Source organism: Ctenopharyngodon idella, chromosome 6 (genome assembly GCF_019924925.1).
Source record: "Ctenopharyngodon idella isolate HZGC_01 chromosome 6, HZGC01, whole genome shotgun sequence".
Lineage (NCBI taxonomy): Eukaryota > Metazoa > Chordata > Actinopteri > Cypriniformes > Xenocyprididae > Ctenopharyngodon > Ctenopharyngodon idella.
In genome coordinates, this window is record NC_067225.1 from 9,594,603 (window position 1) to 9,617,174 (window position 22,572).

At 37.8% G+C, this 22,572-nt stretch overlaps 1 protein-coding gene across 1 annotated transcript; it reads left to right on the plus strand.

Annotated features, from left to right (window-relative positions):
- Nucleotides 1-2,039: 2,039 nt before the first annotated feature.
- stk24b (serine/threonine kinase 24b (STE20 homolog, yeast)) lies at nt 2,040-22,497 on the plus strand. The gene is made up of 11 exons (XM_051897917.1): nt 2,040-2,702; nt 7,273-7,503; nt 13,563-13,619; nt 13,808-13,916; nt 15,303-15,460; nt 15,633-15,818; nt 16,033-16,178; nt 18,309-18,426; nt 18,508-18,570; nt 20,013-20,158; nt 21,598-22,497. The coding sequence occupies exons 1-11, from the start codon at nt 2,661-2,663 to the stop codon at nt 21,635-21,637; spliced, it is 1,296 nt and encodes a 431-aa protein (XP_051753877.1). The 5' UTR covers nt 2,040-2,660; the 3' UTR covers nt 21,638-22,497.
- The last annotated feature ends 75 nt before the right edge of the window (nt 22,498-22,572 follow it).

Sequence of the window (22,572 nt, forward strand, 5' to 3'; positions counted from 1 at the left end):
AAAGTGACAGTAAAGACATTTATAAAGGTAAAAAGGTTAAAAAGGTTACTATTTAAAATAAATGCTGTTTTTATTTATTTATTTATTTATTTATTTATTTATTTTTATTCTATTAGTCAAAAAGAACTTCCTGGAAAAAAAAAAATGCATCATGATTTCCACAAAAATATTAGGCAGCACAACTGTTTTCAACTTTGATAATTATAAGAAATGTTTCTTGAGCAGCAAATTATCATATTAGAATGATTTCTGAAGGATCATGTGACACTGAAGACTGGAGTAATGATGCTGAAAATTCAGCTTTGATCACAGGAACAAATTACATTTTAAAATATATAAAAATAGAAAACAGTTATTTAAAATTGTTATAATATTTCACGATATTACAGGCTTAGTGAGCATAACTTCTTTCAAAAACATAAAAAGATCACAACCCCAAACTTATTTTGAATTTCTAAGAGCAACATCTGTCTTCATAGTCTTTGTTAAAGGGAAATACCTCATGCTGCCATTCTAAAGCATAATTAACCTCTGATACCCATTCTGTTGTCTGCGATGCCTGTGAATGAGTCTAAAATTGAACCGTATAGATGTCCCTAATCTAATAGAGACACGATCAGGCTAAATGCAGCCATTTTCTTTAAATGGACACAATCACTGTCACACAGAGACTGGTGAATCTTTTTTCATGTTTTTGAGTTTATGGTTGAAACTGAGGACGAAAGAGAGAGAGAGAGGGGGAATATCGTTATGCTCAGGCCCAAGAGTAGATAAGCAGCACCCAGGGAATTGGTCTGTAAACATTGCCGTGATTGACACGACACCCCAGCCTGTGGGAAACTTTACATTTTATTATCGGTCTGTAAAACTGCATTTTACAGATCCACATACTGCTTTAGCGGTGTGTGCGGGAGGTATATGGGTCGAGGGTGGTGCACTTGAAGCCTGTTTTGATCGGTCCTCACTAAATATCCACCCAATTTTCACAGGTCTAAGGGAGCTTTGAAGAAAATTGAGCAGATTTGCGATGAAGAGCCCCTCTGGAGGAATTTGAGAGTGTTTGAGGATTAGGAGGTTTTTATTCTCAGCATAAGGCCCGGTTGAAGAAGTATCTGATGCCTCAGGAGGTGAAGCTCAGCCGAGCATTCCAGTAAATAGAGATTCTGGAGATAAAGAGTTGAACTGACAAGCTTATGGACTTGGACAAAGTGAGTTGGCATACAGTTAAGCTTTTATGCAAAGCAACTAATATTCTGAAATGTAGGGAGGAAAGGAAAGTTTTCATCCTCTCATGTGTTAATCCAGAATCAATCAAATAATCGAAACGTAAAAGAGCTAAGGGTCTGTTCACAATGAGGAATGCTCACATATGCAAAAAATAAATAAAACATAAATTGTCATTATGACTCCAAAGGTTTTATAGTTCATGCCTGTAGCCTACTCAGTGATGAACTCAAAATAATCACAGTAATATGTGAAGATACCGGCGGCACCCATTTAAAATTAAACCACGGTCGACATCTAGTGGTAATCAAGATTGTTGCACCTTTAATATTCTGCTGTGGCCAAAAGGTGTCGCTAGATGGCAATGTGATGCTTGCGAAAGAGAAAAGTATATTCTGATTCTTCAGTGCCAATGTTAAAAAATATGAATTGAATTTTCAACATCTTTTTTGAGTAATGTTAAATAATAGGCCTATAATTAGAATTTTCAAATAACAAAACAAAATTAGATTTAAAGGAAAATGAAAATGGCCTAAATAAAATGTCACAATCAAGCAGATTTGCATAATCACAACAACAGTAAAAAACAAAACTAAGACAGCAGTTAAAAAAGATAAAATTAAAAGTAGAAAATAAGATGAATAGGAGAGAGAGAAGTGAACCTTCCTGACATAATCTAAAACTGGGGGAAGGAATGTATGAGGATGAATCATTCAATACAGTGCTGATTGCATGCACTTACTAACTCCTCCCCTTTCTTGCAGGGGCGGGGTCTCACGCGTCCGGATCCGCCCTGATGTCCCGATGACAGCACGGACAAGATGGCGGCCAGCTGGGAAGTGAAGTGAGGATGTCAACATCATTTCTTCAGTTCAAACAAGTCGGGATTTTCACCACCCACCCCCTCGATCAGTCAGCGATATAGTTCATGTTCCGTGCATCTGTTTTAGGAGCCGAAACCGGGGCATTTTTACGGAAACGCGCGCATGTTTTTGCGCTATGTTTTGGAAATCCGTTTGCGCAAAGAGGACCATCAACTCTTGACGAGCGTTCTGGCCTGCATGAACCTCCAAAACCCACTCCAGGAGTCACCAAAAGAGCGTTTCAACGTCAGATCGCACGCCACATCGACTGAAACTCCCCAATCAGTCCGATCTCCGCTGTTTTGTTCGGTGTTTGCGGTGATTTCCGCGATGAAGAGCAGCAGTTCTCATTAAAGCTGCGGAAGTGGAGGAGAGGTTTTCACGCCAGTCATCTTTCAAATGCACTTTCTGTCCACCCGTGGATGCTCTTTACCCCATTACCCAGCTGTAAAATATCTAAGACCGCATTAAAACTCGGGAGGACGGGACCCAGGGGTGCATCAGCTGTATTTTGTCCGGAAACAGTGTTATTTTGCTGACTTGTTGGCCAGTTTCAGTGGTTAAAGTGACGCCATGGCTCATTCTCCAGTGCAGGGCAGTCTCCCTGGGATGCAGGTAAGATACACACAGCATCGTTTATAGTCTTCTCTAGGACTAGGGTTTAAAACCACATAGGTGTATTTGTCCCTCACTTTCATCTGAGTAAGAGTTTCAACTCGCAGATAAGTTGTAGAAGATCAGAAATCTGTCTGACTGCCTCTTTATTTAATGTGTTAAATAGTGTTGAGCCTAAACGTGTGTTATGCAATGTGTGTTTTCTATAAATGATAACACATCGTCTCATTGCTCTCTGCAGGTGATAGGCTGGCCACTCATGTAGTAAATCCGATGTTTTCAATCAATGCCACTGACCCACAAATGTGATCATCAATGAGGGACCCCTTCCTAAAATTATATATATGTAATTTCTTTTCTAAACTTTTTCAATGACCCCTTAGTACTAAATAAAACCCCGTAGTAGTTGACTGGAGGTGGCCTGATTAGGTTTGGTTTACTATTTTTCAGATATTTATGGAAAAGCATAGCAACTGTGATGCTTAACAGTAGAGGCTTTGAGTCCTTCATCACCATCTAAGCTTGGAGGACAACAATTTAGAAAGCATCTCCATTAAATATTAAAATGTTGATGTTGTAGTCCTCTAGAGAGCATTAGCACCACCGTAACCTTTCTGGGACATCCTTTATGAAACTGAATTGAACCAAGATCATATATGAAGTGGGACAGTGAAGAACCCTTTCAGAGTCGTTCTGTTCTTCTGAACATAAAGATCCAAGAAAGAAAGGAAAACGTTATGTGAAAGGGTAGAGACAAAAGGAAAGAGGGCGATGAGGGATGGAGAGATGTCTCCAGAGAGTATCCATCATAACTGGGTCACTTGGTTGGGTCTCTATACATGCTGGGCCATATGACTGGTCTGCCCTCAGGACGGGAGCACAATCTGCCATCCCAAGTAGTTGGAATGGCTTATCGTTCATTTAGGTTGAAGATGCAAGAAGCTGTTGTTGGCTGAGAACCTCCATGTTTTATGGAGACCCTCAAAACTAAAAAGAGTCATTGTGTGATACCGGAATAATGTAGGAGGTCACAGACTTAGAAGTCAACAAATCTGAACGCTTAGTGATGGAATAAGCGTAGTATTTCCTTATGGGTCACAGAGGAATTGTGGTGGTCATCCATTAGGAACATTTCTGCTCTCACCTGGCTGTAACACACCTCATATGGAGTTTCCAGCTCCCTAAAACACAAAACACAAGATGGGAGCCAAGGGATGACGTGGCCTTCTAAAAGAATTTGTTGGCTGTTACACCTGTCAGCGTGCATCGGGATCAGGATTACGGAGATCAGCTGGGAGTGTAGGCGAGCAATCAGCATTAGGGCTGAATCAGGGAGCAAAGCCTTCATCATCTCCATGATGGGATGTGTAGATGACAGCTAATGAATCTCTGAGTGATGCATTAAAGGGCTCCACTGTGGGCGTGTGCGCTTTGAGGAAAGATGTGCGAAAATGATCTGTGTCTGAGAAAATCAATTTGTGTGTGTGTCAATGGTTTTTGTTCATAGGATGGCATCACTAGTTGACAGAGCGCAGATTGGCAATCGGTCTCCAAGATGCTTGTCAACATGCGTCATTTATCACAGTGACTACTGTTCACTGGCCCCTTTTTCTCTCTTTCTTAAAAGCTTTTGTCATCTTTTAAGATATGTGGCACGTTATGCTGGAATCGGTTGATCTGTGTTGTATAAAGCAGTGGTCCTCCTCAGCTGGTGGGTCGCAGCAGGTTTGTTCTGAGCGCTGAGAAATGTGGATGAAAAAACACATGGTGCCCGATCAAACTCTGTGGCATTTTGTTGTCAATTCCCTTGATGGAGTCTAGCCAAATTAGGTAGATGCAAACATGTACATGTTGTCTTCTCCACAAAAGTAATAACTAAAAATATGTAGGGTATTGTTTAAATTTATGGGTTCAGTAAGATTTTTAAATTGTTTTTTAAATAAGTCTCTTATGCTCACAAAGGCTGCAATTATTTGATAAAAAATACAGTAAAAATGGTAATACTTTGAAATATTATTGTAATTAAAATAACTGTTTTCAATTTTAATATATTTAAAAATTTAATTTATTCCTGTGATGGCATAGCTGAATTTTCAGCATCTTCAGTGTCACATGATCCTTCAGAAATCATTCAAAATGAAGATTTGCTGCTCAAGAAACATTTCTTATTATCATCAATGTTGAAAACAATTGCGCTGCTTAATAATTTTGTGGAAACTATTATATATGAACCGTATAGATGTATATTGATGAATAGGAAGTTCAGAAGCAATAGCCAACAATACATTGTATGGGTCAAAATGATCGATTTTTCTTTTATGCCAAAAATCATTAGGATATTAAGGTAAGATCATGTTCCATGAAGATATTTTGTAAATTTCCTACCATAAATATATCAAAAATGTATTTTTATGAGTGGATATGCATTGCTAAGGACTTCATTTGGACAACTTTAAAGGCGATTTTCTCAATATTTTTATTTTTTATTTTATTTATTTTTTTATTTATTTTTATTTTTTTTTGCACCTTCAGATTCCAGATTTTCAAATAGTTGTATCTCAGCCAAATATTGTCATATTCTAACAAAAAAGCTTATTTATTCAGCTTTCAGGTGATATAATTCACAATTTCAAAAAATTGACCCTTATGACTGGTTTTGTGGTCCAGGGTCACATTTAGTGTTTGATTTTAAGGACATTTTTACAGTATTTGGTACTGTATTGGGTCAAGATGTAAAATTTGTAAAACTGTAGTGAAACCAGTTGAGAAACACCTTAATAAATGAAACCATTGCTATTTGTATGAAATGAAATGGAAAACTCTTCTTCAATCACTTTAAACCTTGCTAGAGGTAATCAGTGCTTTCAGCCTTCTGTCACATCATGGTAAAGATTTCCCTAAACAGATTTCCTTCATAATTCACACAGTAACCTGAGGTATGAAGCATTAGAATAATGTCCTTTAGGCTGTGGGCAAAATCTGCTCTCTTTCATCTTGTATGTTTGGTGCACTAATGCTGTGGACGATCGGCTCTGTCGTCATCTATTTAACTGGATTTCACACTTTTATGAGGTCCCCATGAAATCCTGCCTGCATGTACCTCCCGCAGCGCCTCTGATACAGCGCTGGACAAGCTGTTCTGTTGTGTTCGGTGGCAGTATGACTCTGTATTCAGTAGGTTTACAGTTTATACTAGCGAAAGAGATTTGGAGGATTTTAAGGTCGTGATTTTTTGCGAGCTCAGAGGATGTGCACGGCAGCAGTTCGGGATTGTCTTAAATTCAGGTCACATTGACGGGATAGTCTAGCATGGTTGGTTTTGCTTTGTATTTGAGTGATCTTGATGAAGTGGTGGTGATGTTTGGAACAGGTTTTGGAGGCTTAAATGGATAGTTCAACCCAAAAATGAAAATTTACTATTAATTTACTCGCCCTCAGGCCATCCAAGATGTAGGTGATTTTTTTTTTTTTTTTTCCCTCAGTTGAACAGTAAAGAAGATTTTTAGTGGAAAACGTGGTCCTCGTGATTCATATAATTGAAATCAATGGGTGCCATCACTTTGAGATTCAAAAAATCATATGAAGACAAAACAATCTCAGTCAGGAAGATTGACTTTTCACAGATTCCCAACATTTGAGCTCATACGTCATTATACGACAGGAAGCTTGTTGTAAATGGTGTAAATAATGTTCAGTTTCTTGCAAAGACGGATTGTTTCTCTTTTTAAGACCTCAATATAGTCAGGAGCATGATTTTGTTTTGTCTGCATATGTTTTTTTTTTAATCTCAAAGTGACGGCACCCGTTGACTTCCGTTATATAAATCACAGAGGACCACACTTTCAGCTAAAAATCTTTACTGTTCTACTGAAGAAAAAAAGTCACCTACATCTTAAATGGCCTGAAGGTGAGTAAATTAACACCCAAAAATGAAAATTTGCTGAACTGTCCCTTTAAGTTGGCGTGCAAGAGTTGAACGGTCTGAGGTTAACTGGGTTCCTCGGCTAGTTCTGCTGTTATTTATTCAAGTGCTGCTGAGTTTAACCACAGTGGACTCTGAAGCGAGCTGCCTAATGCTAATAATGTCGCCGCTGTTTGTAGCTCTCTCTGTGTTTCCTTTTAAGAAGGCCTCGGGGGTCTGAGATGTTCAGGGTCATGACTGAGACCTCGGGGAACTTTGGTCCCAACCAGATGTGCTTTAGTTCTCAAACATACTCCGGTTCTGCTTCATAGCATTTCCAAGAACTTAGTCAAACCAAACACTATATTATCTTAAGGCTGCTCAGAAGTCGCATTGCAGTATGTTTAACCATAACCATTTCAGTGATGCATTGAGAGAATTTTAGGTAATGATTTAGGTTACTTGGATTGCTGTAGAATAGAAAACACTTATGCAATGTTGGCTGTTTCTAGGCCCAAGACACTTTTCTGTGTGGAGTTCTTATCCTAAAACGTCACATGATGTGATTTAAATGGCACTGCATCAATTAACTAATTAATTGATTAAATTGCACAAAGTAAAACCAAGTGAAGACCTATACTGAATCATCTTTGTTTCTTTTCATTACAGAATTTAAAAGCAGATCCTGAGGAGTTGTTCACCAAGCTGGAGAGAATCGGTAAGGGTTCGTTCGGAGAGGTGTTCAAGGGCATCGACAATCGCACGCAGAAAGTGGTGGCCATCAAGATCATCGATCTGGAAGAGGCTGAAGATGAGATTGAAGACATTCAGCAGGAAATCACAGTGTTAAGCCAGTGCGACAGTCCCTTTGTCACCAAATACTACGGTTCCTACTTGAAGGTGAGTAGCCCTGCATATGCGACAAAGCGATATAAGGTCACGCCATATGACCTCAGGGATTTGAGCCAGGATGAAACGAGGCTCAAAGCCAGGCACAGTGAAATCTTCTGCGTTAACTGAATTCTACTTTGTCTGGACCACAGGGCTTCTTTCAGGTCTCAAGCCTTTTTATGTCTTTGAAAATAATTATTAGTTTTGTTCAAGTAGGATTATAGGGTTAGTTCACCCTGAACTGTCATCTGTTCATACATGTCGATCCAAACCCGTAAATCTTTTGTTCATCTTTAAAGACACAAATTAAGACATTTTAATGAAACTTGGGAGATCTCTGGTCCATTCCACCAAAATGTTGACGCTTCAAAAAGGTCATAAAGATATCGTAAAAGAAATTCATATGAATCAAGCAGTTTAATCCAAGTCTTCTAAGGAGACACGATCACTTCATCATGAACAGATTTAATTTTGACTTTTATTTACATATTAACATTGATCAACTCACATAAATAGAGCACATCAAATATGGTCAACGGAAGCTTAAATATGCTTGCTTGATGCACGCGACACATCAGTCAAGTATGGTTGAGCTGATGTGTACCATATATGATGTCAATTTGATATGGGTTTGGAACGACATGAGAGTGAGTAATTGATGACACAGCTTTCATTTTTTGGTGAATTTTTCAGCTTTTACCTGTGAAATCAAAGCCCCATTACTTCAGTTTATAAGAAAACACGGCTACCTCATCCTCAAGTAGTCATTTTAATATTCTAATTTGGTACTGAAGAAAGCATTTTTGTTATCCTGCCACAGTTGAAAACAGCTGTGCTACTTAATGAAGTATGGAATTTGCAACACAATGTCTTTTTTCTGTTGCTGAAGTGATGCCAATACACTGACATTTTTATAGTCCAATTTTGGCTTCAAAGAAACGGCTTCCTCTAGAAACTCATCGGTCTATTGTTCTTTTGAGAGATGAAGGCTATTCCATCTGTGAGTGTACAATACCGTCTTGAATGAAGACCGCATACTGGATTTAAACAGGACAGGGAGAAGTGGACGGCCCAGATGCATGGCAGCAAGAGGACAACAGAGCGTCTAGTCTGAAAAACTGGTCCTCAGCTGGCAGCTTTGTTCAGTAGTATATGCCAAACACCAGTTTCATCTGAAACTGTGAAAAGCAAACTGGGTTGTGGGCCTTGTAGGCAGAACGTCAAAGAAAAAGCTTCATCTGAAATTAGCGAATTAGAAAAAGTGGTAGAATGAGCAACTTGGAGACTGAGCAGTAAATGATTAGACAAGAGTGTTATAGATGGCTGAATCTAGGTTTGAGGTAATGGGAACAATTTGATAGTAAAATCTGTGAGATGTTCTAGATTAAAAAAAGAAGAAAAAAAGGCAAGTTAACTCATGCCCAAGGTCTGCACAGCTATCATTGTTCACTCAAATATGGTGAATTAAAGTATCAATTTAGCATTATAGTAATAAGAGTATTTACAAATGAACTAAATACTTTATTCAATTAAATTTCCCATAAACCCGAATCTACAGTGCTACTACAAAATAAATATTTTACTCACTTTGCAGTGTACATTTTTAGTGATTATATAAAAACATTGAACCCCGGAATAATGCAATCCGATCCTTCTGAGCTGTTTTTTTTAATGAATTGCTCAACTCACAAAAGTTATTGTTTTGATTCAGCCTGATGAATCCTTCACTGAAAGCCCTTTTCCACCAGAATGGTTCGCGTTCTGGAGCCAGAGCCTGTTCTCGGCCAGGCGAACCGGCCGCGTGTTTCCACAGATTTGAGGAATGAATGGTGACGTAAGGCTATTATGTGTTGTTTACTTGCCTATAACTTGTCTAAAAAACATTGCACGTCCCAGTGTTTGTGCAGGGACTTTCACACTGTGCACGTTTGATGTGGTCCAAGTCCGAGTGTGATTGTTCCCGGTGCCTCCTGCGGCATTTGTCTGGTTTCACAATCAACTTGATTCTGTCGAACTCTGGTGTGTTTGTGTTCATCTTGGAGATTGATGCACAATGTTTGTAAAGTTTTAGGTTTGCTTTTTTTGGTTCATGTTCAAATTTATGAGAAGCTGATGACATTTTGTTCCACAGTGTACCTTGGTAGTTGGCTAAATCTGGAAAATAGATTGCGGCTTCCTTTGATAGGATTGAGCTTGAGCTTGGCAAATGTTGTATGTAAAGCTGTTAGAAAGTAATAACCATCATACCACATTTCTGTGCACATTTTTCAGTTGATGTAAAATTCAGACAGATCAATATGACACAGCTCACACCGATGACCTTAGTTATTACTATTTGGCACGCTGTCAGACGGCAGTCCACTTCCCACTGTGAAGTGTAAAACTAAGATTGTGTGGGTGTTCTTTAAATAAGCCTTGCAACCATTTCAGGCTTTCTGTCTCGTGCTCTCTCCTCGACCACCGCATGTACCATTACGTTCATAATCTTTGATGCCCCATTTAGAGTTGTGATTGTCAACATTAAACTTAAAGGATTAGTTCACTTTCAAATGAAAATTACCCCAAGCTTTACTCACCCTCAAGCCGTCCTAGGTGTATATGACTTTCTTCTTTCTGATGAACATAATCTGAGAAATATTAATAAATATCCTGATGCATCTGAGCTTCATAATGGCAGTAAACGGGACCAACAAGTATGAGCTGAAGAAAGTGTCTCCATCCACATCCATCTATCATAAACGTACTCCACACGGCTCCGGGGGGTTAATAAAGGCCTTCTGAAGCGAAGCGATGCGTTTGTGTAAGAAAAAAAATCCATATTTAACAAGTTATGAAGTAAAATATGTAGCTTTCGCCAGACCGCCTTCCGTATTCAAGTTACGAAGAAAGTGTAAACTGGCGTTGCGTCAGTTACACTTTTTCCGTAAGCTGAATAGGGAAGGCGTAGGAAGTAGCGTAAGCTTTCTGAACTGCAAGAGGTTTACACTTTCTGCATACGTTGAATACGGAAGGCGGTCTGGCGGAAGCTAGATATTTTACTTCATAACTTGTTAAATATGGATTTTTTTTTTACACAAACGCATCGCTTCGCTTCAGAAGGCCTTTATTAACCCCCCAGAGCACATGTTTATGATGGATGGATGTGGATGGAGACACTTTCTTCAGCTCATACTCGTTGGTCCCGTTTACTGCCATTATAAAGCTTGAATGCATCAGGGTATTTATTAATATTTTTCTGATTATGTTCATCAGAAAGAAGAAACTCATATACACCTAGGATGGCTTTAGGGTGAGTAAAGCTTGGGCTAATTTTCATTTGAAAGTGAACTAATCCTTAAAGCAGAATTATGCTGCATTCATGTGCTATCAGAAATTTCCTACTTCCAACTTCTGAAGTTGTGATTACGAGTTTGTCACATTCAGAGTGCTCTGTTGTCAGAAAGAACAGGAATCATGGAGGACACCGGGTTTATTCTTGCTTATTAATTGAGAAAATCTTATTAAAGCCAAGATAATATTTAGGATCACTTTCACTGACAAACATATAAACATTCGCCACACTATCTATAGTCAGCTTGCTGACGATTCAGGAATTTCGGTCAAATACAGGCTATTTTCGCTGTGTGTAAAGCATAGAAATATAAATAATCTAGTGCTGTCAATCGATTAAGGAAGTTAACTAATTATTCAAACATTTTACTGTAATTAATCGTGATTATTCGCACCTAACATTAAAGTTTTTAATATATTTTTATATTTTAGTAATTTCACATTTAATCTATATTTTAAATATTTGATCTAAATATCCAGAATCAAAGCAGTTATCAAACGTGTCAGTCTTCAATACATAATTTAGTTTAAAATATAGATTAATTTTTATTAAAGCTACAAAAGTTATTCAATTTAAAGCAGTGAGTAATTTTCTTTTTCTTCGTTGATTAACAATAATGACAGACTGTAGCAGGTTTGTTAGGCTGCTGTCACTTTAAGACCTGCTGCACATGACGTGGGTCTTCATCCTATTTTCTCACAACTCTGTGTTCATTTTAAAGGGGTGGTTGATCAGCTATTTTTGAAGGCTTGGAGTGGGGTGCACTGTAACATGTGTTCATGCTTTGTTTTAAAAAAAAAAAAAAAAACATTATTTTTCACATATTTTCTCTTTATTCTACATCGCTGTTTCCCTTCTCCTAAAAACACTCTGTTCCTATTTCTATGAAGCCCCTCCCTCAGAAATACACAGTGGGCTCAGATTGGTTAGCTGGCCCAGTGTGTTGCCGTTCATGTCCCAATTTTAACCAGGAAACTCATATTTATGATAATTCCGATAGCACATGAAGGCAGCATTAGCCCCAGTGCCACAAATGGAAGAAGAAAATGTAGGCGTTCACTTAATGATCAATTTAAAAGGAACCACAGTGAAGTGCTTTAAAGTCACACTTCTTTCTGTTGTGTGTTTAAAGCCGCTAGCCTGAAAGAGAGAGAAACACAGACAGCAGCTGTAATTTTGGCCTGAGGGAATATACATGTATTTTTGGAAGAGAGGAACAGCTTGTAGCATCAGTTATTACTTTGAAGATCTGTAACGATGAACAGGAAGTAAAATAACTGGTTCGGGCATGGCACTGTTTTTAAAAAACTATATTTTAAACTACATTTTCTTGCCTGTGCAAAACTCGCTGTTAATTAACTCACAGTGTTTGGTAATCCATTGCTAAGTTGTTCCGAGTGGTTTAGGATGTTGCCAAGATATCCTGGGTGATTGCTTGGATGTTCTGTGTGGTTGCTAGGTGTATTTTTACTGTCCCATGTGAAAAGAGCCCATTCTTAAGACTAAAGTTTTCCCCTAAAAGTGTGGTCAAATTAGTGAAAATTTGGCTGATTTTCTCAAGCAAAATTCATTTATCTATTGTCAAATTGTCTGTAGCGTAGTGATGTATGAAGCACAGCTCACACAGAAACTGCTTTTAAACCATCAGCTTTTTGTTGGTCAACATGTCACATCTGCATGACCAAGTTCAACCCGTTGCGAAATCAGCTTGGAGAAATCTTTCGTCTTCACATAAAATTCCAGATTGCATTGATTTCAGTTTCAAGCTACTGGATTTGACCATGAAAATTTGCAGCACTATAAGACTGCCTGTTCAAACAGCAAGTTATTTGTGGCTAGATATGATTTTATTTATTGTTTTTGCACATCCACATACCGTAACAACCCGTCACAGAACAAAGTATGAACAAAACACTTAAAAGCCTGATTGTTCAGAGCGAGTGAGGGGAAAATAGATTTAAAAACTACCTACGAAAATGATATATTTTGCTTGGATCCCTCCTTCACTGCAAGATTATGAGATTTGTTTGCTTGTTTTGTTTTTTATCCACCTAGTGAAAATCATAAGACAGATCACTTACATAAGTGACAGCACATCTCTCCTCAACAAGCCACACAATTTAAGGTATCATTCATGTCTGTAACTTAAAATATACACCAAATTTTAATACTTAATGTTTAGGAGTCTGAACGAGCATGTACGAAAAGGATCTTAATAAGAAATGAGTGTGCACATTTTTGGCTCGACATGTCAGCGCTGCAGTGCACAGAAGACTGTAAATTAATTATTTCAGGTGCAAAAATACCTGAGAGATATACAAAGCACTCTCCACAGAAAGATGAAAGAATTCACAGAACTTTGTAGCTGTGCTGTGGTGAACCATTAGGCGCAATAAATTAATTGTTCGCTTTTAAGAGGCGCTGTGTGTGCTTCTTCATTTTCAGTGTCTATACATACACACACACACACACACAGACACAGAGGCTCACACTCTTTCACTCTTAAGCTCATCATGTGAGGTGGGAGGTATGTAACCCAATTTTCACTCTTCCCTCTCTCTCAGTCTAGCTAATCCCAAATTAAAGGAGAGATTAGGATTACACATCTACCCTCTCACTAGCAAATGCCCAGACTCCTCTGGAAAAGTTGTTGTTTGTTTGTGAGTTGATGGATTTTTCTCGCCTTTCGATGCCCAATTTCATTAATTCCTCTCTCCATCTCTTTCTCTTGCTGTAGGACACAAAATTATGGATTATCATGGAGTATTTAGGTGGTGGATCTGCCCTGGATTTGGTATGATATAACCCAATAGAGCCTAATGCAGCTTTATGTTGCTTTATGTAGCTTTTAAATAGTTTTGTAATGTCTTATCCCTGATTTTCCACTTAAATATGTCCACTTAAAGTCTAAAACATACATACACCCATGTTTTTTGTTGTCATGATTGACTAGGCTTGTGTTTGATCATTCTTCTCTTTCAGCTGGAGCCTGGTGCCCTGGACGAAACACAGATCGCCACAATCCTGAGAGAGATCTTGAAAGGCCTGGAGTATCTACACTCTGAGAAAAAGATTCACAGAGACATCAAAGGTATGGATGTAAGAATCAAGGTCATCTTGACCTTAGACGGCATGACCATCTTATGCATATTGCATGCAAAAAAAAGAGAAAGCGGGGCAAAATTCCAAATTCAGATCTCCTTTGCAACTTTCTGGAGTCAGGATACAATGTTTCAAGTTTCATTTACAAAATACCAGGTTTTGTCACTTCTGTGGATGATTTGTCTAGGTTTACAAGGTACATAGCATAGTTATTAGCAAGTATACATTATCACTTTTACGGGTTTATGTTCATATAAATTGTTTTTTGTATATTGTTGCAGTCAAAAACACAATTTGTATTTGTGATTTGTCTGCTTAGACCAATACATAAAAAGCAGCAGATGGTCTGAATAAAAATGCAAATTCATTCTTTAACAGTAGGTGGCGCTTATGGAAAAGCAGAAATACAGCGGATATCCCTGTTAGTCCGGTAAACAAGGCGCTGCAAAACTTCCTGTTTCTGACACCCGCTTGTCACAGAACAGTTTTTACGTGTTTTCAAACAGCCATTCAGAATTTTAATTCACAATGGTGTTTATCAGATATACAAAATAAAAGAGTACAAAGACAAGGGAGCCATTTCTGTATTCTTCCTCTGCTATTCACTGTCGCTTGGCAAAATACACCAATTTGTGGTTTTATGTAACAGCAGCGGCTCTGGGCATGTGACCAAAATTGCGAATCCCATTGGTTGGGCAGTTTTCTTTGCGTTGCAATGGAAAGGATTAGAACATCTCTCCGTTTAAAAAAAGAAAAGAAAAAGTCACATTGACAGCATGCGAATGTTCACGTCGGTCTGAACAGATGCATTAGGAGATAGGAAGGTCAAAAGTAAATGTGACATTTATTTTAATGGGTTTATGTGAAGATTGTTTTAAGTTCACTTAAGTAAAAAGTTATTTTAAGCCTAATAAATGTTGAAATTGATGCTTTCAGTTACACTGTAATGTTGAATGTCTATAATTAATGTTTAAAAATCAATTTCATAGAGACGTCAGTAGCAGTATTAGTATCAGTGATACTGGCCTTCATTCATGAAAAGATGCCATTAAACAAATATTTTAAATATACTGTCTTTTAGTTGTTTCTACATTAATTTGGAGAGTAATGTGTTAATCGCGAATAATTACAGAAAAAATGTTTTTTTTTAAAAATTGATTGACAGCACTAAAAATAAAATATTGTTAGCTCTAAAAATGCATTTTGTAATTCATTTCTCTATATTTTCATGGACCCCCTAGCACCCCTTTGAGGCTCGCTGAGGATTCCCAGACCCCAGTTTGAACCGCTGACATAGATAACGTATCTCACTGTTTGTTGGTACACTCTAGCTGACGCACACTTTCCCTTCTTCCCTTGCTTGTTTATTTTTCAGCTGCAAATGTATTATTGTCGGAGCAAGGGGAGGTGAAGCTGGCAGATTTCGGTGTGGCCGGTCAGCTCACAGACACACAGATCAAGCGGAACACATTTGTGGGAACACCCTTCTGGATGGCACCAGAGGTCATCAAACAGTCCGCCTATGACTCAAAGGTGAGGGTCGCTTTAGACACGTCAAGGCTGACTTGGTAGTCATTGACTCAGACGTCTGGTTCTGGATTTGGTGTTGATTTAATGTCTTGTTAGTTTTTTCCGTATGATTCATTCTCATTAGAGGTCATGTGGAAGTAGAACGGTCATGAAAACCTTTTTGCATTTTTTCCAGGCTGATATTTGGTCGTTGGGCATCACGGCGATTGAGCTGGCTAAAGGAGAGCCGCCCCACTCCGATCTACACCCCATGAAGGTGCTGTTCCTCATTCCAAAGAACAACCCCCCTACACTGGAGGGCAACTACTGCAAACCTCTGAAAGAGTTTGTCGAGGCCTGTCTAAACAAAGAGCCCAGTTTTGTGAGTATGATTGCAGGGGATTCCCAGAGGTCATTTCCTCCTGTCTGGTTCACTGATCCTTCTGGCAAAACAGTTTATTCTATTTCTGCTAGTCAGGTCATGATCTTTTCATGGTTATCAAGGCATGTGCTATAATTGTACCTGCATCAACATTGAAGTTTCATTTCAAAGGACTTGTCTCACTCTTTTTTTTATGTTTTTGTCTTCATCTCAGAGACCGACAGCCAAAGAGTTGCTGAAACACAAGCTAATCGTGCGCTATGCGAAGAAAACATCCTATCTGACGGAGCTCATCGACAGATACAAGCGCTGGAAGACCGAACAGTCCCGAGCTGAGTCCAGCTCTGATGATTCTGACACGTACGACGCTCAAATCACAACTAAAATGCCTTTCACAATACGCTTAAAAATTATAATTCTGTCATCATTTACTCAACCTCATGTCTTTTCATATGGGTACGCATTTCTTGCTTTTGTGAAATATTAAGGAAAAGATGCACTGCCCCGGCCCAAAAAAAAGTTGCTGTTTGGATTTAAATAGGCAAATACTTAAGAGTCTATGACTGGGTCATTATTGCTGTGATTATTATGTTTCTAGCATGTTACCTTTTAACCTTAATTGATGGAGTGTGTAGTTTTTTTATTTCTTGAACAACCATGTAGGAATCATGACCATATTCCAGAATGACAATAGCCAAGTTTCCATCCTGTTTTTGTGCTGTTTTATTATCGACAAAGCAAATATGCACAAAAAAATAATTGCGAAATTTGCTGTCTCCAGGCTATTTCCATCCAGTTGGCCTTTTACCGATAAAATAGTGTGCGTAATGACATCATCCCTAAAAAAAAATGCATTGTCACATACGTTTTGTTATATCGCTAAAAAAAAATCTGCCCTTGAGCAAATTGGTATCTTTTGCTTCCCATTTGTAAAATGTACAGAGTAATGAGACAATTAAAATTTGCCAGTAGGCTACTGTGTATTTTCACATATAATGTTATTAAATAGGAAATATAAGACTACTGCGAAGTGGAACATCTGACAGGACTTAACCGCCTGTATTTGACGAAGCACTATTTCTCGACAAAAAGTGTTTCCAAACTCATTTTTATGACATTAGAACTATCGATATAGATTTTATGTGCAAAAAATAAACGGAAAAAAGATTGTCGATATTTAAGAAGTTTTATCAACAAATGGCATTTTCATCAGCTATATCGCTAAACATTTTAAAGCGCTAAACCTTTTTTCACAAAATAATCCTTGGATGGAAACATGGCTAATGTCAAGATTCATCAGGTTCGAATTGTGAAAAAATGGTTGGGAGGGAGCATGAAGAATCATTTTCACACATGAATTGAGTCCAGACCTTAAATTCACTGAAAGTCTTTGGGATGTGCCAGAGGAGACTTTACAGTGTGCTCACCTCTTGCATTGTCAATATAAGATCTTGACCAAAAATTGATGCACCTTTTGATGGAAATAACATCACAACATTTATTTCCATTGAGAGGTGCATACATTTTTGGTCAAATTTGAGTCAAAAACACTTGAGACTTCTCTCAAAATATCCTCTTTCATGTTTCACAAAATAAAGAACGTCATCGAGTTTCGAAGGAGATGAGGGTGAGTGAAAAAAAACGACAGAATTTTCATTTTTGTGTGGACTATCCCTTTAACCCAGAGTTAATTCAACTAGGAGAAATATTCACGTGCTGTTTTATGTCAGCGTCTTCAGAAATGGTTAAAATGCATAAGTCACAGCAAACATGGTCATTTATTTTACACTTAATTTATTAAAGCTTATTCAAGACCATAACAATGAATGACCAGAGCAAATTTACATTTCCACAGATGGAAAACAGGGTAACAATTTACTTAAAGCCTTTATGTATAATGCATTATATAGGTGTGCATAATGTACGTTTATAATGCATTATACTTTCTAAAGGTGTGTTCAAATGAATAGATGTGTATTATATCTGTGGTTATTTGTGAGACCATACGATGCATTATAAGGTGCATTATAGGGCATAATTAATGCATTAAAAATACTTTTATAGTGCATTATATATAAAGGCTTTAAGTAGTGTTACTGAAAACGGAAAACTGGTAGCATGCTTGTTGCAATGTTTTTAACATTGTAAATATGCAAAAAAAAAAAAAAAAAAAGATAACCCAACTTGGTGTGAAATTTTGACACTTGACTAACCAGGGTTAGTAATTAGAAGTATGAACCATGTGAAATGCGGAAGAACAACTTCCACAATACAGTCACAATTTACTTACAAGCTACTCGGTTGACTAATCAAAAATTAAATGACTAACTGTAACGATTGTGTAATCTAGAAGATGTTAAAGTTTTGTTCCCCTGCTTATTTTTGGCCCTCTCCTAAAAGCCTTTCTTAAGCATCACATTTCATTTCCCTTTCTTTTATTCCTTTGAAATGAACCCCTCCCATTTTCTCTTGTGTCTTTGTTCCACTCAGAGAACCGGATGGCCAGGCGTCTGGTGGGAATGACTTTGGCAGTGATGACTGGATCTTCACCATTCGAGAGAAAGACCCCAAAAAGCTGCAGAACGGAGCCAGTCCAACAGGAGAAGAGGTAGGTGACCGCACCTGACTGTTGTGTTGAGTAAACAGTTCTTTATCTCAGTGTGTGACTGGACGTCCTATGCTTCCACAGGAGCCCAATAAGAGGCCCCTGTCCCAGAGTCTGTCCACCGTCATCACTCCAGTCTTAACCGAGGTAGGAAGTGACATCAATAACTGCCATAGTTGAACTGTCAATACTAAAATCAGCCATTTATGTTTAAAGACCCAAGTAAATCCAACCCTAATAGGGTTTGAAAACAATTTATAATAAAATAATTTTTTTTTTTTTTTTTCATTTTATTCCTTATGTTGGCTCCCATTTCCCCATTTCACCTAGGTCCTTTCACTTTGATATTTATGGCTTAGCCACTGATATATAAAAGATATCAGAATGAAGATTAAAAGTGTCCCTTGAATGCCTTATTATATCTTAAAAGCATCTTTTGAAGGTGGCCGTCACTCCTTCAGGCCTCTTACTAATCAGTATGGAGCAATGAGGTATTTGAGGCGGAGAGCGGAAAATTGTGGGATGCTGGGAAAAAAGCTCAGGGACAAGTGACTGCACACTAATTTGTTCCACCCTCTCCTTCGTTGAAGGACAAATCTTTCCATTTCCTGTCATTCTCTTCATAAGAGTGCGCACTGTAGTCTTAACTGGACTCTTGACTCGAAGAAGATTGTCTTTAAAGTTATATATATATGGAATATGTGCAGCACAATTTAAAACAATCAACAAATAACTCCAAACTGCTGCTTTGCTGAAAAAAGGGAACAGTTTGGTTTTACATAACATTATTATATAGCTATAAATAATATATTAATATTATTAACTGAATAATCATAACTAAACTCTTATATTAACTAATATAGTATTATAGGAAACACTTTACAATAAGGTCTCATTTGTTAATATTAGTTAATGCATTTACTATCATTAAGCAATACATTTGTTACAGTATTTATTAATCTTAACTAGTTCATGTTAGCTCAGGTCCATTAAATAATATTAACAGATACACCTTTTTTATAACGTATTAGTAAATGTTGATATTAACATTAGCTGAGATAAATAATTGCTTTCGAAGGACTTTTCATTGTTAGTTCATGCTAATTATTATATTTAGTTAATGTTAACAAATAGAACCTCATTGTAAAGTGTTGCCATATTATATCTTAATATTTATAATAAATATTATATTATTCAGTATCATTTTATAATATGTAGTATTATTTAATTAATAATTTTATAATAGTATGTTACACTGTGACCTTTTATTTATTAAAAAGATTTGGAAGTTGATCGGGACACTTTTTGCCATAGAGATGACTGGGGAAAAGTGTTCTAAAGTAATTAAAAAAAACTGGATTATTTATTTTTTTCAAAGAAATATGTATTATTGTGTGGTTATGTAATATGTAAAAAAAATTTCCTGCAAAAACAGCAGTATTATGATATATACGTTATATAAATTAAGATACCCTTATACCTAGTTTTGTTGCCAGTGATCTGAGCTTGTAAAAGTAAAGTTACGGGTTAAGTTCTGTAATAAATGTGTTTTGGATAAGGCATCAGCTGCATGTGAAATGTGTCCTTAGCTGAAGGAAGGGGCGGGAGAGGCTGCAGCAGCGACGGTAAAGCCTGAAGTTCTGGAACAGCTCGGGGAGGCCATTTTTCTCGCTGAGGAGGCATATCCAGGGATCTCAGATGTCATGGTCACCCAACTTATTCAACGGCTACAACGGTAAGGATTGCACACTAGAGGGGCATACCTCAAGTGGTTTGCAAAAAAAAGCGCCACGTTTTTTTACATGTCATGTAATAAATACTTAATATTAGAAACACTGCTAATATTATAAATTAGATGCCAGATACATTATATATTCTTTTAACCTTAATTTATGATTCTTGTTTCGTCCAGAGTTTTTGAACGAATCTCTTGAATATATGATACATCAAATGAACAGTCACTGGTTGCTTTCTACTGGCATCGCTACCGCAGCATCAGTGTTTATATCCGAACTATAAACTTTTATCCCAATACTTTCTGTGCTTACATAACCGCTGCTCTCTCTGGGTCAGCCGCAGCGTGAAAGTAGGTTTAAGTATTTCTGGTGTGATCGTAATTATAAAGGTTTAAAGGGATAGTTCACTCAAAAATGAAAATTATCCCATGATTTACTCACCCTCAAGCCATCCTAGGTGTATATGACTATCTTCTTTCAGACAAACACAATCGGAGATATTTTTAAAAATATCCTGGCTCTTCCAAGCTTTATAATGGTAGTGAATGAGGGGTGAGATTTTGAAGCCAAAAAAAATATGCATCCATCCATTGTAAAACTACTCCACATGGATCTAGGGGGTTAATAAAGGCCTTCTGATGCGAAGCGATGGGTTTTTGTAAGAAAAATAACCATATTTAAAACTTTATAATCTAAAATAACTAGCTCTTGGCAGATGACCGTACGCATACTGCGCAAGTCGACTTGCGCCACAAGATTAACCATTGACGCGACGTATGATGCAGGATGTAGGAGTATCGTAAGCTTAGGCGCCTCTCGTGGTTTAAACAAATAGGGCTGTCCAACAAACTCAAGCTTCTCTTCTCTTATATCGAAATCCTCTGACATTTCTCTTTAAGAATTCAAGTTTTAGACTTCTAATTTGCAACCAGTGTTTTGTTTTGCTCTATCCTCTGTGCTTCTACGTTCGTTGTTGAGTCATGAGTTGGGTCAGAGGTTACTCTTCCACTGCAAATTGATGCATACGGCTGTCTGCCAGAAGCTAGTTATTATAGTTAATAAAGTTTTATATATGGATTTTTGTTTTTTATACAAAAACCCATCGCTTCACTTCAGAAGGCCTTTATTAACCCCCCGGAGCCACGTGGATTACTTTTATGATGGATGGATGCATTTTTTTGCTTCAAAATCTGGCCCACCATTCACTACCATTACAAAGCTTGGATATTTTTAAATATATCTCTGATTGTGTTCGTCTGAAAGAAGATAGTCATATACACCTAGGATAGCTTGAGGCGTGAGTAAATCATGGGATAATTTTCATTTATGTGTGAACACCCTTCATAGTAATTGTTTGAATCGAGATCTTTTAATGAGTAATCGTGCATCTATTGATCAACTAGTAAGCTTCCTTTATGCAATGATTTCTTACATGCAGGTTCTCTAGGGGAAGAACATCATCCTCATCGCACCAGTGATTATTCCATTAGCCTGTCCGTCTCTCTTCAGTCCCGCCCCCCGGCATCAGCTCAGCGAATCCTGACACCAGCAGACTCTGTGACGTCTACCCTGGAGGACCAACTGTCCTTCACTAGCTTATCAAGAGAACTTATCAAACTCCTCAAGCTTCCCCTAGTTTCACTTTTCTTTTATAATCTCCTGGAACACTCTTTGGAGCGTGTGTGTGTGTGTGCGCGTGTATGTGTCATAGTGTGGTTGTAATGGAGACTGCTTAAGCAATGGACAAAATGTAGATGTAACTCCTTTGGCTTTGGCTAAGCACAGAGTGAGACTGAGGCAGGTCGTTTTGCATTATTGCACCCGAGCTTTTGGAAGAACGCATTGTGTATGCCATCACAGGGCGAGGAGACCGGTCCGTCACCGCCTCCTTCGTCTGAAACAAAATAGTGTGCATGACTCCGAACAAAATGCATGTGTGAAGACGGATGTCTGTTGGTGTGCGTGCGCATCCAAGCCCTGATGTGAAGGAGATTGCAGTTCTCACGCTGAAATCTCAGGTAGTCTGCAACAAGCAGACCAGTCATCCAGGAAGACAGAGGGCGCTATGTTTGGATTTGTGTACAGATCTGTGTAAATAGTCTCAATTTTACAGACCTTTAAAAGAGATGATGGATTTTTGCAAATGAATCACTGTGTACAGATGGCCAAGAGCTTCTGTAGATATTGTTAGAAACAAAAGAAGGTAAATATTTAAAATCAAGCCTCTGAAATGGCCATTACTGAAATGCCTTGCCTTTTTATCAAATGTACATTTTTGGGGGTGCTCTGTTAATTTTAATAAGAAATTAAAGGGTTTTACTCAAGGTTTGAGATCCTACCAACTTTTTTTTTTGTGTGTATTTTTGAGCAAATCTGTTCAATGTCATTATGCAGTAGTAATTTTCACAAAAAT